This window comes from Haematobia irritans, chromosome 1 (genome assembly GCF_050003625.1).
Source record: "Haematobia irritans isolate KBUSLIRL chromosome 1, ASM5000362v1, whole genome shotgun sequence".
NCBI classification, from domain to species: domain Eukaryota; kingdom Metazoa; phylum Arthropoda; class Insecta; order Diptera; family Muscidae; genus Haematobia; species Haematobia irritans.
In genome coordinates this window covers 279024955-279041486 of record NC_134397.1, presented here as the reverse complement: position 1 = coordinate 279041486, position 16532 = coordinate 279024955, and the positions used below count along the sequence as shown (strand labels likewise).

The following is a 16532-nucleotide window of genomic DNA, read 5'->3' as shown; positions in this document are numbered from 1 at the left end:
AATGAAATTGTCTTTAAATTTGTTGTCTTTTTGCATTTTGACTACAAAGCAAAAAATCGTTCAAATATAGGACATGTTTTTCAACACTTTATTTTAAAGACGTATTTTACTTGAAACATAGCATAATTTTTACTGGAAGTCGAGTCTTAATTTGGGAAATAAAGTTGTTGTTAACTCGCTTTTAAAGGACTTTGAAGAAAAAAGCTGAAAAAGCGAAAAATTAAAATTTACTGCCTAGAAGCAAGTACACAAAACCCAAATTTAAAAGAGAATTGTGTCTTAACCCTCTAATGCCCTAATTTTTTTTGCCAGCTGATTATATTTTCAATGTTAACGACACAAAAGCAAGAAAACTAAACAAGAAAAATTTATACGGTAAAATTCAGTATATGCTGCAAAGCCTCTTGAATATTTCCAACTAAGTTTTCTTTTTATTTTACCCATTTTTGTTGCCTTAAGGTGTGTTTTACTAAAACCTTCCTTATTAAATGAAGCACGCCTAAAGGCGGGATTGGGCATTAGAGGGTTAAAAGTATTCTTACTTGTATTCTCTGCTTCTTTGGCTCGGAATCAATACCAAAATTTTTAAAGTAAAGACAAATTCGTGCATGCTTTTTTCATTGTACTGTTTGGTGGCATACACCTCAAGGTGTTGGGTGTTGAGAGTGCGACTCCATTGTCAATTGGGTCAACATATTTATTTATATGGTGTCAATGCACTTCTTCTTTGAGTTTACAATTAATAATAAAAAAAAACACAAATATCCCATATCCAATAATTGATTTTTAATTTTATTTAAGTTAACGTTTACATTGCATATTGTAAGTCGCATTAAATCCTTATGAGAAAATGATGGTAATGATCAAATATCTCCTGCAATTCACCCATGTCTGGTATGTCTTCCAGCATTTCTTCAATGCACCGCATAATATGATTCACAGTGATACACATTTTCGATAACCTCTTCCTAATATGTAAATGCTCCCAATCAAACGCTTCTCGATTTATAGAACTTTCATCTTTGTTTACCATTTCATTTTTGTTTATTGAAAGTTACAACATTGTATAAGAAATTCCCGATATAAAATGTTTTATATTTATGAATTGGCGTGAAATTAAATGTGCCATAGCGATTTACATAAATAATTGATTTATTTTTATATGCAAATGATTTGCAAGAACTGACGTATTATAAAAAAAATATTTTTTTAATCTACAAAAGAATAAAAGGTGTTATTGTTACATTTTTATATCGAGAGTTCCCGAACAGCAATTAATCCGAATATAGAAGCCATTAATAATCAGAGAGCAGATAAACAAACTTGAAATATTCATTTTTTTTAGATGTAAACTCTGTAAGCGATATTGTTTGTTAGTCTGCAACAATTAAACGATTTGCATAATACACTGCATCGACAGTTTCTTTGCAATACCCTAAGTGGTATGTAAATCCCGTTTCACGTAAGATGCAAAAGACATTTGTTTTAACGGCAATTACAATTTAAATTAGAACAAATGTATGTATAAAGTCTGTGTATTTCAAGAAGTTGGTATGTAAAAAAAATAAAAAGCAATTCACTTGTTCCCGGACTTGATGAGAGTCGTGAGGTAACCTTCCATCAAATACGTATACAAGATTTTCTTCTTTAGCCCAACAACTAAAAAGGATATATCAGTTTCAAAGTAGCTGATTTGATTGGATTACACAACGGATTACTTTTGTTTCACGCCCCCGAAACACTATGGTATTTCTGCCTATCAATCATCTCACAGATATGTATACCAAATCGGAGATTATGAGAGCTGCTACTACGTTCTATTGTCCCTTCAATAGAGATGTCCATTTTGGAAAAAGTTCACTTTGCCTGGATTGTCATCAAAAATATCGAAAAGGGGCCAAATCTCCCATTGTGAAGACACAAGAAAAATTCTGGTCTGCATTGAAACTGTATGCTGGAAAATCTCGCAACAAGGACTTTGTCAAATACCAGTTTATTACGAACGCACCAATGCAACCACAACGCAATGTTATATCTCGTGAAGTGATGGCTGAACGATGCCAATCTGGTGCAAGTAATTTTAACGATCGCTTACTCTATAATATATTAATTGCCAATAGTGTTTGTATGTATATGTGATCATGTGTGAGGGTAGCCCCATTTATGTATGTACATACAATGAGTGTCAAAATAAAGTTTAAAAATGGTGTTTGATAAAAAAAATGTGTTAATTTGTTGGCTGATATGTATTGCCATGCTTGTCTAACAACTAACAGATTCATTCCAATGACAGCTATTTTTAATGTTTACGAAAGCATTTCGATCTATAGCATTCAGAAATAAAATTATTGGTAATGGAATTCAAGGGTGATAGTGTGATCGCTTTATATTTGGCTGGAAAACCACAAGTGACCATAAAGTGAAAGATCTAACCGATACTGGAAAGAACCAAGGACTTACTTCGTTGGCACGAAAATGACCAGTAGCCATAAGCGTAGGAAGGCCTCTGGGGAGGGGGCTTAGACCCCTCCAGAAAAATTTTAGCCCCCCCAGAATTTGAAAACCTATTTACGACTTTCCATTGTTTTTATATATCCAGCAAAAAGCGTTACCAAAAAAGTAATAAAAATGTTATATTTGGATCCGGAAGTGGTGGAAAATTGGCGCAGAAGTTATGAATTTAACATGGGCTTGTCCTAGGACGGATGTCCACCATTTCAACAGCTGTTGCGCTGAATTTGAATCACTTTTTAGGGTGTGATCTGAATTCAGTGTTTTGAATGTGAATTAAAAATTTCTGTGATATTTTTTCAAATAAAAAATTTTTATTTTTTTAATGCATTCTTACACCGAAACGTTTGACCTCGAACATTTCCAAAAATTATCGATATTTCTAGAATAGATTTGGCTTTTTTGCGGCAAAATGTTATTAATTTTTACCCTTTTTTAACGTATTTAAAAAAATACCCATTAAAAATATGAAAAAAAGTTGTAGAAATTGAATTTAAAAACTTCCTGTATAGCTAAAACAATTAGCATCTTAATGAGGACATTTTTGGAAGTGCTTTTACCATAAAGTTGTGTCTTTAGGACAACTTCCAATTTTTTTGCTGGGAAAAATTATGGAACTATTAGTTGCTTTATTATAAATTAATTGTCTAGTTATGTTGAAGTCTGACTTTTTATTCATTTTTATAAAATAAAATATTAATCCTCTAATGCCCCAATTTTTTTGCCACAAGAAAAATTTATACGGTAAAATTCAGTATATGCTGCAAAGCCTCTTGAACAGTTTTAACGAAATTTTCTTTTTATTTTACCCAGTTTTGTTGGCTTAAGGTGTGTTTTACTAAAGGCTTCCTCATATAACGAAGCCCGCCTAAAGGCAGGATTGGGCATTAGAGGGTTAAGTGAATCTATAACTTCAGTCTATTAATTTTTAGCTAGGGGGGGTATAGCCCCCCCTAGGAAAATTGTCTAGCTACGCTAATGCCAGTAGCAAATCCACTTTCCCGTAGTGTGTAATCGCTTTGTTGGCCATTTGAAGGCCACAATTCGTGCCAAAGGTAGGAAATTCGAAGAAATCTAAACTAACTGTTGTTGTATGTTATTTCCGATATTTTTGCTGAATGAAAAAATATAGCTCTTAAAGGTTGCATTACATATCAGCTATCCGGTATATTATTAAATAAAAAATATTGCGAAATACTTTTGAAGCTCACTGTACATTTGTACAATAATAGCAAAATAATCATAATACAAATACTAACATTTAGTGTGTGTACGAATAGAAATAAATAACAACAGTTGTGTTACTTTACATCATAGAATATACAAGGTAGCTAACACGATGTGTTACATTTACAAAAAAACCTTATGTTTTGGTGTGAAAATAATTTTTAATGATTCATATACCAACAATTTTAGAAGTAATCTAGATTTCGGAATTCATTAATTTTGCCTTACCCAGGTAGGTAAAAATAAAAACGAATTTTAAGGTGGCCCATACTGGTTCAATTGTTTTCTTTAGCGTGTCCACACGGTTGAAAAAGACTGTTTTTCATATGTTTGGCTATAAACATTATATGTTTGGAACACAAATTTTTAAACACAATATTTTTGAGTGCAAGCATATAATGTTCATAAACTAGCATAACATGTTTGGGACATATATGTTAATATGTTAGAACATATTATGTTTGGGACATAAAATGTTTGTAAATATAATATGCTTGAATGCAAACATATATTAATTTAGAAATAGCCTATTAACATATATGTATTTAGTAGCTTGGAGCGCTATTTAACAGGGAGCGATATTGAATTAAGTTGGTGGTTGTTGCTTGTTATTACAAAATTAACATTTTATTTTTCCTTGGGCAATTCTTACAAACTGTGTGGTCCGCTGTTCGAGTCCCCGTCCGGCAAAAGGTAAAATTAAAATAAAAAAAATCATAAAATTGAATAATTTCTTCTACAATGTTTGTATTACAGAAAAAGGTGCTAAGAACTAAAAAATCTCGTGGAAGTGAGAAAGATGTCGGGGAATATACAATTGGGCAGAAACAAAATTTTGAGCATTCAGGTCGAAAACCTATGTTGTTAGCACCTATATTACCTGTTTATTTTCATAATTCATTATGATTGTAAATATATAAATAAATAAATAAAATTTTGAGCACAATATTGTTTTAGAGAATTTTTTTTAAGCATATAATATTTTTGGGTGCAAAATGCTTCCAAACATATTATATGGTCACATAATAACATATTGTTTTTTGGAAGACAACATTATTGAATTTGGATGCAAAAATACAAAATGTTTGGAACTTAGACTACCCAAACATATATTGTTTAGACCAATATGCTTTCAAACATATTATATATTGGAAGAGATCAAACATATAAATGTTTGGGCAATACCCAAAAATGTATATGCTTGAAGCAAAATATGTTTGGGAGTATATGTTACAGAAGCGATTTTTTGTGAGCGTGCATACTTCCATAATTTTTAGTCACATAAAGCACGTGTAAATCAAGAATGGAAAAAACTTATCTTTAGGACCTCTTTTCGTTTACAAATTGGTTACACAATCTTATGGATTTTTTTGGGAATTTTTTTTTTCAAAATATATTCCCGATAATAAGTCGTATTTACTTTATCGCCAGGCTCTGTGAAAATTATGTAACCACAATATTTTATAAATCTGAAGCTATTGGATTATCGTTATGGAATGGATTTCTGCACTTGCCGAATCATTTCAGGGGTTGTTGTAGTTTTTTTGTATATCAAAATTAATTTCAAAAACTCCACAATTTCATCTTTGCTTAAATAAAAACAAAAATACCTTTTGTTTTGCATCTTGGATAATAGGCGTTTTTTTTCAAACCCTCTTCACTGAAAGTCTAAAGCACTTTGACTGAGATGCGAACTGCACAAGACAGCTGAAACTATCATTGCGAGTATGTAGATAGATAGGATGGCAGTGACAGAAGCAAAACAACTCAAGTAAAATGGTATTAAAGATTGTGTGACAATTTACGGCTTAAATTTGTAATAAAATTAACATTCGAACGACCATTTCTTATTTAGGCCAAGTCAGCAAAGTCGGTGAAAACAGAAACCTCAGAAACCGCACAAAGTCATTAAGGAATAGGGGCACTGACGCAGCTTCAATAATCAAGAATGTTGCCATTTCACAAACACCAATCACACCATTCATATGGATTTGTCAGTGTGTGTGTGTGCGGATTTATTTTTTTATACCCTCCACTATAGGATTGGGGGTACATTAACTTTGTCATTCCGTTTGTAACACATCGAAATATTGCTCTAAGACCCCATAAAGTATATATATTCTGGGTCGTGGTGAAATTCTGAGTCGATCTAAGAATGTCCGTCCATCCGTCCGTCCGTCTGTTGAAATCACGCTAACTTCCGAACGAAACAAGCTATCGACTTGAAACTTGGCACAAGTAGTTGTTATTGATGTAGGTCGGATGGTATTGAAAATGGGCCATATCGGTCCACTTTTACGTATAGCCCCCATATAAACGGACCCACAGATTTGGCTTGCTGAGCCTCTAAGAGAATCATATTTCATCCGATCCGGCTGAAATTTGGTACATGGAGTTGGTATATGATATCTAACAACCATGCAAAAATTGGTCCACATGGGTCCACTTTTACGTATAGCCCCAATATAAACCGACCCTCAGATTTGGCTTGCAGAGCCTCTGAGAGAAGCATATTTTATCCGATCCAGCTGAAATTTGGTACATGGAGTTGGTATATGGTCTCCAACAACCATGCAAAAATTGGTCCACATGGGTCCATAATTATATAGCCCTCATATAAACCGATCCCCAGATTTGGCTTGCGGAGCCTCAAAGAGAAGCAAATTTCATCCGATCCGGTTGAAATTTGGAACATGGTGTTAGTATATGGTCTCTAACAACCGTGCCAGAATTGGTCCATATCGGTCCATAACTATATATAGCCCCCATATAAACTGTTCTCCAGATTTGACATCCGGAGCCTCTTGAAGAAGCAAAATTCATCCGATCCGGTTGAAATTTGGAACGTGGTGTTAGTATATGGCCGCTAATAACCATGCCAAAATTGGTCCATATCGGTCTATAGTTACATATAGCCGATCCCCAATCACACAAAAATTGATCGGTTCATAATCATGGTTGCCACTCCAGCCAAAATTAATCTACCAAAATTTTTATTTCTATAGAAAATTTTGTCAAAATTTTATTTCTATACAAAAATTTAGTCAAAATTTTTGTTCTATAGAACATTTTTTCAAAATTTAATTTCTATAGAAAATTGTGTCAACATTTTTGTTCTATAGAAAATTTTGTCAAAATTTTATTTCTGTAGAAAATTTTGTCAAAATTTTATTTCCATAGAAAATTTTGTCAAAATTTTATTCTATGAAAATTTTTGTCAAAATTTTATTTCTATAGTCTCTAAGAACCGTGCCAGACTTGGTCCATATCGGTCCATAACTATATATAGCCCCCATATAAACTGTTCTCCAGATTTGACATCCGGAGCCTCTTGAAGAAGCAAAATTCATCCGATCCGGTTGAAATTTGGAACGTGGTGTTAGTATATGGCCGCTAATAACCATGCCAAATTGGTCCATATCGGTCTATAGTTATATATAGCCGATCCCCAATCACACAAAAATTGATCGGTTCATAATCATGGTTGCCACTCCAGCCAAAAATAATCAACCAAAATTTTTATTTCTATAGAAAATTTTGTCAAAATTTTATTTCTATACAAAAATTTAGTCAAAATTTTTGTTCTATAGAACATTTTTTCAAAATTCAATTTCTATAGAAAATTTTGTCAACATTTTTGTTCTATAGAAAATTTTGTCAAAATTTTATTTCTGTAGAAAATTTTGTCAAAATTTTATTTCCATAGAAAATTTTGTCAAAATTTTATTCTATGAAAATTTTTGTCAAAATTTTATTTCTATAGTCTCTAACAACCGTGCCAGACTTGGTCCATATCGGTCAATAACTATATATAGCCCCCATATAAACTGTTCTCCAGATTTGACCTCCGGAGCCTCTTGAAGAAGCAAAATTCATCCGATCCGGTTGAAATTTGGAACGTGGTGTTAGTATATGGCCGCTAATAACCATGCCAAAATTGGTCCATATCGGTCTATAGTTATATATAGCCGATCCCCAATCACACAAAAATTGATCGGTTCATAATCATGGTTGCCACTCCAGCCAAAATTAATCTACCAAAATTTTTATTTCTATAGAAAATTTTGTCAAAATTTTATTTCTATACAAAAATTTAGTCAAAATTTTTGTTCTATAGAACATTTTTTCAAAATTTAATTTCTATAGAAAATTTTGTCAACATTTTTGTTCTATAGAAAATTTTGTCAAAATTTTATTTCTGTAGAAAATTTTGTCAAAATTTTATTTCCATAGAAAATTTTGTCAAAATTTTATTCTATGAAAATGTTTGTCAAAATTTTATTTCTATAGAAAATTTTGTCAAAATTTTATTTCTATAGAAAATTTTGTCAAAATTTTATTTCTATAGAAAAATTTGTCCAAATTTTACTTCTATAGAAAATGTTGTCAACATTTTATTTCTATAGAAACTTTTGTCAAAATTTTATTTCTATAAAAAATGTTTTGAAACTTAATTATATACGTATTTAATCGGCCTTTTTTAGTTTAATATATACTACGTATGGGCTACCTTGCAATTTAGAAGACGGTGTTAGGAAGTTTTAAGATACCATGCCATCGGCAAGTGTTACCGCAACCCAAGTAATTCGATTGTGGATGACAGTTTTCAGTAGAAATTTCGACGCAATCCATGGTGAAGGGTACATAAGCTTCGGCCTGGCCGAACTTACGGCCGTATATACTTGTGTTTCATTCGTAAGTCTGAAAAGAGAAACAAAACCAAATTCACAGACACAAACACCCACTTACAAGGTCTATCTAATCAATTTATCGTCCTTTAATGGCCAAGTGAAGATTTCATTTTCACACTGTAAATGTCGCATATGAGGCTTACTCTCTCTCTCACACACATACACTCGTAGCCATAGAAACCAAGTTTGTAGTAGTCCATGGATTATTCTCCATGACAATCACACACATATGAGTGCTCACACTGTAATAGACACTTTTCCCAGAAGTACAGAAACACAGAGGCACTCGTGCAGATTTAAGTGCTTCCCAAGAAAGCTTGTAGCACACATTTGTCTGATGCAGTTAAGAAAAACCACTGCCAATGAAATCCGAAATACCAAACATCTGGTTTCTTTTCATGACCTACATTTTCAAGATGCTTATATTAATGCTGCTGGTATAGGTGTGGGTTTGGGTGGATGGGGATGGGGATGGGGAGGGATCAGTAATTCATTGCCTTTTCCCTTTGAGGATTTTAATAATTAAATCGTATTTAAACAGAATGACTTACTGATGGCCCTGGGTCATTTATATCCCAATGAAGGGAGTATTTTCACACGCAGTTCGTAGGTCATTTTAATTTGGTGACCCACTGTCGACATCGTATGTTTAAGTATTGATTTTAAAATGGATTATGTGTGTGTGTGCTCGGTTGATATGGCATTCTTTAATCGTTTGCTTCCTTATTTCCATCCTCCGCTAAAAAAAATGGTATCGTCAATGCATGAAGTATTAGCCTTCATTCAAGCCAATAGTCACAAAGGCACAAGGACACATCGACAAAGCACATACAGATTTATCACTTCTTAGCAACTTTCCATAGCACCGAAGTGATTTCCCAATGAACTCAATTTGAGACTTGAAGGAGTTGGATGTGGAAATGCTCCATTTCCATTTGCCCATACAAATTATATGGAGGATATTGTGGAATGGAAAATAAAAATATACATATATTTAGGTTTTCTTCACAAAAATGTTAAGTTTAGTGTTAGATCCAAATGACGTCAATGCATGTAATATCATTTTCTGATACAACTTAACCCTCTAATGCCCAATCCCGCCTTTAGGCAGGCTTCGTAAAATCAGGAAGCATTTAGTAAAATACACCTTAAGACAACAAAAATGGGTAAAAAAAAGAAAACTTAGTAAAATATGATCAAGAGGCTTTGCAGCATATACTGAACTTTATCGCATAATTTTTTGTTGTTTCGTTTTCTTGCTTTTGTGTCGTTAAAATTGAATATATAATCAGCTGGCAAAAAAATTGGGGCATTAGAGGGCAAAATGACCAAAATTAAATATATTATTCTCTCAGTGAAAATGTTAAGAAGTTAGTTAAATGATTTAATGTATTGGAACCTTACAAAATTATTAGTTGGTAATTTTTTAGTTGAGTAATCCAAAAAATATGAGGGTTGCCTTCTATATTTCGGGATTAGAGAACAAAAAGAAATATTATTCATCGAAAATTGGTTTATTTTTCTTTTTTTTTTTCTTCAAAATATTCCCCATTAAGAAATACACACTTTTACATGCGTATGAACCAATTGTCGAAGCACATTTGCTCTTCTCCAAAACATGCTGAACAGTGGGATGCTGCTTTGACGGTCAAATGTTCATGCAATATTGAGTGCATGCCTGCGATTATCTCAATCTCATAATAAGTCACATGACGATCTTGCAATATCAGTTGGAGCACCATTGATTCTGATTTCGGGAACAATAACTGATTTTGAACGACTTTCACAAAATTCACCTTGGAGTGGACTACGGGCTCGTTTGAATTCCCATACCGTCGATAAACACTGGTCCTTGATGGAGCTTCATCGCCAAAAATTGAATTAAATTCATCGATGCACTGATGTTGAGTTAATCCAAGTCGAAAGTTGTAAAAAAAAATTGCACGAAAATGTTCACGATTTGATACCATTTTTTTTTGGTGAGATGAATCTTCTAAGTTTCTGTAAATACCACAAATAGCTTTTGAACATTTAAAATATTGACTACTAAGCTTGGAAGTTTCAAAAACTGCAAGAACTCACCGATGCACAAAAAAGTTATATTGTAATGAGCCAAGGTTTTGTTTCGCTTGCACGAAATGAGATGAGAATCAATTGCAGTTTGTGAATAAACAAAATGATCGAGTTTACTTGCCGAAGGTCAGCTGAAATGTATGCATTTGATTGGACAGAACTCGGTGGTTATGGTGTGGGTTAAAATAAATGTCGAATATTATCGGGGAAAAGATCCTAAAGACAGTATCGAAGCCCAGGACAGACAAGCATCTCGGCCGCAGGCCTCACACATGTAGTCCCCATCGGATACAACTTGCTCCTCCAAGAGGATCCGCTAGTAAAAACTGGTTATCGGTTTATATGGGGGCTATATATAATTATGGATCGATATGGAAAAATTTGTGCTTGATTGTTAGAGAGCATTTACTAACATCACATACCAAGGGGATCCGCATTCATAAATCATTAAATTATTTTACATTTTCATCTCCAAATTAAAAGTTTTACGATTTTTGCAGAAAAACAGCTTCGAAAGCAGCAGAGTAATAAACTAAAATTCATCAATAGAGGGAGGAGGTTTTAAGCGAAGTCGGTTGTATGATAATTATAGCCCTATTGTACTCGCTAAAATAAAGTGTAAACCCATGTGGGACAATTTTTCATTGGCTCTGTAAAAAAAAGCTTTAGATACATTCGAATTACTATGGAAATAGAATCAAAACTACTTAATTAAATTTCTGTGCAAATGCTCTTAATAATTATTTTCATATCCCAAGTGCATTATTCTAAATTGGCTATAAATGGGTTTGCTGGGTTTATGACAATGTCCCCCTCTTGTCTGTCATTCATGACAAACATTTGATTAGACATAATTGGATTTGAGTTTGTAGCGGCAAATACAGTCAGGAGTGACATGAAAACGGAGATAAAATCCCATTGACTTGAAGTAAAGACGGCGGTTTCACGTTACTTCCAAATCCTTTGGCATAGGAATGCACGATGGAGAGATAGAAAGAAGCCAAGAAAGTAGCATTCAAATATTTAACAGATAATGGATAATTCCTCTGAAGGATGAACCCACACACGCACTACATACTGATGCTCAATACAGATAATCTGTAACGTAAACACAGACTGATGTACACTACCACACACAACCACTTAATTAACAATGGGCCTGGTATTAATGGTGGCGGTGATGGTAAGGGCACAATTCCATTTAATAGACTATGCAAAAGAATGTCAAATGATTTGGCTTTCCGCCTTTGGCTTAGTCTTCATCATCGGTTTGCCATTTCGTTGGTTTCGGTTTTGGTTACAGTTTGGTTGATTTTAGGCTTTTAATTAATTTAGAATACCTTGGACTGAGCAGGGTAGAGCCATGGTATTTGTCCATTCATTGAAACGTAATCAAATGAATGTCGCAAGTAATTGAGAATGATGAACTGAAGTTACTCCTCCTCAAAATATTCCTCTCTTCGTAGATGTCATTTATGGGAAACGGATATGAGCGAAAACAAATTATAAGCATGTACACTGCAAAGTAACGATGATGAGAGCACTCCTTATTATCCCCCTGATGGCAAGAGAGCCCGCACTGTATAAATATCCAAATAATCGAGTATGAAGAACTATATTTCAATGTATTGGTGTGAAACGCCGTAGAAAGGAAAGTAAAGGATTTCATTGCCGCGAGAGATAGAAGAACAATCGATTTTTATACCCTTCACCACTACTGTGGGAAGTTTGTGCATTTGTATGTAACGCCAAGAAGGAAAAGTCTGAGTCCCATCGTTTAGTATACCGATCGGCTTAGAATGAAATTCTGAGTCTTAGAATAAATGTTTGTTTGTCTGTCTGTCTGTCCTTCTGTCTGTATATGTAATTTTGTGTGCAAAGTACAACTCGCAGTTTAAGTCCGATAGTCCTTAAATTTGGAACAGAGTTTTACATGGACAATCGCTATTGATTTTGAAAAAAAATCGGTTCAGATTTAGATATAGCTGCCAAATATAATTATCACAGATCTGGTCATAATTAACGTATTTATCAACGTATTTTCTCAAAATTTCGGGCAGCCAAAAATTTTGGGGTTTTCGTAAGATATGCAAAATATCAGCCAAATCGGTTCAAATTTAGATATAGCTCCCATATATATCTTTCGTCCGATTTCGACTAATATGGCCACAAAAGCCAGAGGTTTGGCCTGATTTGCTTCAAATTTTGCACAAGGAGTACGTTTAATAGTATCGTTAAGCGTGCCAAATTTGGTTCAAATCGGTTCAGATTTTGATATAGCTCACATATATATCTTTCGTCCGATTTGCACTTATATGGCCACAAAAGCCAGAGGTTTGGCCTGAGTTGCTTTAAATTTTGCATAAGGAGTACGTTTAATAGTATCGTCAAGTGTGCCAAATTTGGTTTAAATCGCTTCAGATTTAGATATAGCTCCCATACATATCTTTCGCCCGATTTACACCCATTCTCCCATTTACGTTTTTTTGTAGAGATAGCATGATTAGTAATCTAACTATGCAAGTCAAATTTGGTCAAAATAGGTTCATATTTAGATATAGGTCCCATATATATGTACGCCAGAGTAGGGGAAATATGCTAGAATGTTTCAAAAATTGTAAATATTACTCAAATTGTCCTATAGAATACATATGTATCGCCCGATAAATCATAAATGCTCTTTTGCATCAAAATTGCTCTAGCTTTATATTTCCCATATTTTTTTATTAACATCGTGTTTTATCCCAGGGTTTTAGCCGATTTAAGTTTTAATTCTAGCGATTTTGTACAAGTACAAAAAATTGTCTCCAAATTGTTTCAGATATGAATATTTGTATATGGGAATATACACCTTGACAATAACTCCCAACAAATTTGAAGTTGAGTTGGTAACGTAAATTTTGGTATACATAATGGTGAAGGGTATAATAAATTCGGCCCCGCCCGACTTTAAACTTTACTTACTTGTTTTTTATTAAAATCTTGCGAAGACATACATGAATACTCTCACATACACACACACACATGAATATGGAACGGATTTGAACCAAAAAATGTATCTTATCACATTGAAAACAAATCCATGGCGTATTAAAAATATTCTAATATTTGACAACAACCATGAAGGAGGCATGATACACTCTTCCTGCAAAAACACCAACACCCGTATAGAGAATAGTAACAGCTGTCGCCCTACGCAGCAGATATGGCACAGTGATTTGAAAGAGACATAAACGTAAAAGGCGTTTTTCTAACGGATGTGTTTGGTAAATGCGCGAAAAATTTATATTTTTCAATTTGGTAGTTTCTTAAATGTGTTTGTTGTATGAGATAATAAAACCATATTAATATCGGGATTAGAGTTATTACAATTCTAATTAAATAGAAAATATAGCACTAGACCCTGGACTCCTCAAATTTAAAATCGTCATACATTTAAAAAATTGAGTATAGGATTTTCGACACAAAAATGTTACATGTTCCCCGTCCAAAAATAACATATTGGTCATATTCGTTCTCTGTGTGTACTTAACAAAATATTTACCAAAATTATTCTGGTAATTTTGCAATTTTGGTGAAATTCATAGCATAGTTCTGTCAATTTTAATTTCAATTTAATTTTTTTGTCAATACACCAATAAATTTGTTACAGGTAATTGATAGACTCCAACAAACCACATGCACATTTTTTTGTTCAAATTCAAAAATATTTGTTGAGGATTAAACGTAACGTTCAACAACAAATATTTTGTACTGTTGGATGCTCAACAAATTACTTACAAATTATGTTATTGAGAACACAAAGTATTTGTTGCCTTCTGATGGTGACGATTGCTAACAACTTTTTTGTAATAATGGTTATTAAAAGTACAAATTAGTTTGTTGCAGGAAAATTAACAAATTTTGTCATTGGTTTTCCAACAAAAATTATTGGTTCTCAAACATATTTTTATCTGTGTAATTCAAATTTGGTATAAATCAAATTTTTAATTCCGTTAACGATCCCAAATTAATAGCCATGGCTGTTCTAATTCATTATCTATCGAATCGAATCGAATCTAAACTATATTGTGAGTTGTAAACTATTTCCACTTGTACAAATAGAGAATGGGTGTTTTCCCAATATTGACATTCATATTTGTATTTACTTTTCCTTAATTAATCGATACCGTAAAAAATAAATAAATAAAAATCATTCCGCATGGATTATTGAAATCGGAAGATATGGAACCACAGTACATCCAAATTGATTGAAGGGCGGAAGTGCGAAAGAAAAATTATTTATGCTCCAATAATGAGGTATTGTTTTATGGTGTCATTACAGTTTATAAATAAAAATATCAAAAAGTGCGTAAAGTGTTGAAGACAGTATGCGCGCTTCTGATACTTGTTCGGTGTGGTATTTCAACAGTATGTCCTCATAAACTTTGAATCGATTTAGTGTAATAGTGATGAGTGACGAAATAGGAAAAATCGATTTAGATTTTATTGAGATACAATGACGTCAATAATTTATTATATGGAACATTGTCATATACTAAAAAAAGTCAATTTTTATCCGGAGGAATATCACCTTCAGACCACTAGATTGTGATGTTCATGCATGTATGTAGTGGATAGCGCCAGGATTGATTCCCTTCTCGGCAGCATCCGATGTAGCTTTTATAGCGGTAGAGTTAGGGAGTTAGAGGTATAAAGTGTATATTCCGCCGCATATACTCTGTTCTTCAAGTTAAAAACCAGCAAATTTAACAATTTGCAAGATAATCGAGGTTATGTCCACCAAAATTATGGCGAACTCCAGCAGACGATAGGTCTATTGTCATTGACCACACACGACCAGCATTCTCCACATGGACTTGTATTCATTCGCTAGATCCACCGCCTGATATAGTTATTCAACTATATCAACGGGAAACAAATTACAATGTTACAAATTGACATGTGAATATTTTAAATGCGCTATCTAAACTAGAGAAACTGATAATGAAGAATAAAAAATTTTTTGTATTTTTTTAATTCAAATGCATGTGTGTGTTGCAGCATAATAACATTTCAGCTCAATCATACTCACTTTTGCTAAGTAGTCCTGTTCGATATTTTTAAAAGTGAAAATAATTATAAAAGAATTCCTTGATCTACTTACGCGACACATGTGTGGTTTTCTAATATTTCTCACGATTGATAGTCAATAAAATAACCCGATTGCCTCCTGTCACCTTCAATATTTTAACATGTCTACGGTATGGTTTCATTTCACAACCTTAGCCACATGGAAGGAAAAGCTTCATCACAAAGGAATAAACAATGTTTGTGACATTTATACCTCAATTTGTGGCATTCAATGACTTTTAGTTTAACACTCCACTCCAAATCCACTTTGTCGCTCGTGGCATCAAATATTTATTCAATACTCACTGACAATAAAATTCTATTTTATTTACAGATAAATGCAATTTTCCCCATTCCAAGAAAAAGAAAATAGACAAACCAGAAGGAGGACGAACCAACAAACCACACCATGCACATCGAATAAAAGAAGATCACAAAATATCTTGTTCTGCTAAGGCCAAAGTGAACCAAAGTTTTTATCCTTGCCAAAGGACATACCACACATTATGGAGGACCATTGTGGATGCCCATCATAGCAAATGAGTTGCTTTGGAAGGGAAAGAGGATTGGTATCTATCCTCCATTTAACAGATGCTGTAAAACAATTGTGGCTGTTGGCACTTCACCTCCACCCCTTCACCATTCTTCTGTCAGCGTATGAGACAGCCTGTGGCACACAGACTTTTAACATATGACATTTTTCATGGTAGAAGTCGTTCCAGTTATGTCTTCGAATGTTTACGGAATCTCCTACTACTGCTACGTAAACCACTACACGTTGGTGAAAGGGTAGTCAATTTAAACTTACAAGGATCTCACAGAGTAGATAGCATTCGATGAATACAAATTTAATGGGGTGTTATGTATAGAAATGTATAGAAAATTAAAAAAAAAACATTTTAAATTTATATATGAAAT

General features: G+C 33.4%; 1 protein-coding gene and 1 long non-coding RNA gene across 3 annotated transcripts in view; one reads left to right on the top strand and one right to left on the bottom strand.

Annotated features, from left to right (window-relative positions):
- Window positions 1-16532, bottom strand: part of LOC142226507 (uncharacterized) — a 65160-nt gene that overhangs the window by 14788 nt on the left and 33840 nt on the right. The window lies entirely within an intron of this gene.
- Window positions 1416-2223, top strand: LOC142219818 (uncharacterized). The gene is made up of 2 exons (XM_075288620.1): window positions 1416-1551; window positions 1652-2223. Exon 2 carries the CDS (start codon window positions 1744-1746, stop codon window positions 2137-2139), a length of 396 nt encoding a protein of 131 aa, XP_075144735.1. The 5' UTR covers window positions 1416-1551; window positions 1652-1743; the 3' UTR covers window positions 2140-2223.

Excerpts from the sequence above, each read along its gene's own strand:
- LOC142219818 (XM_075288620.1), top strand. The coding sequence starts at position 1,744 with ATGGTATTTCTGCCTATCAATCATCTCACAGATATGTATACCAAATCG.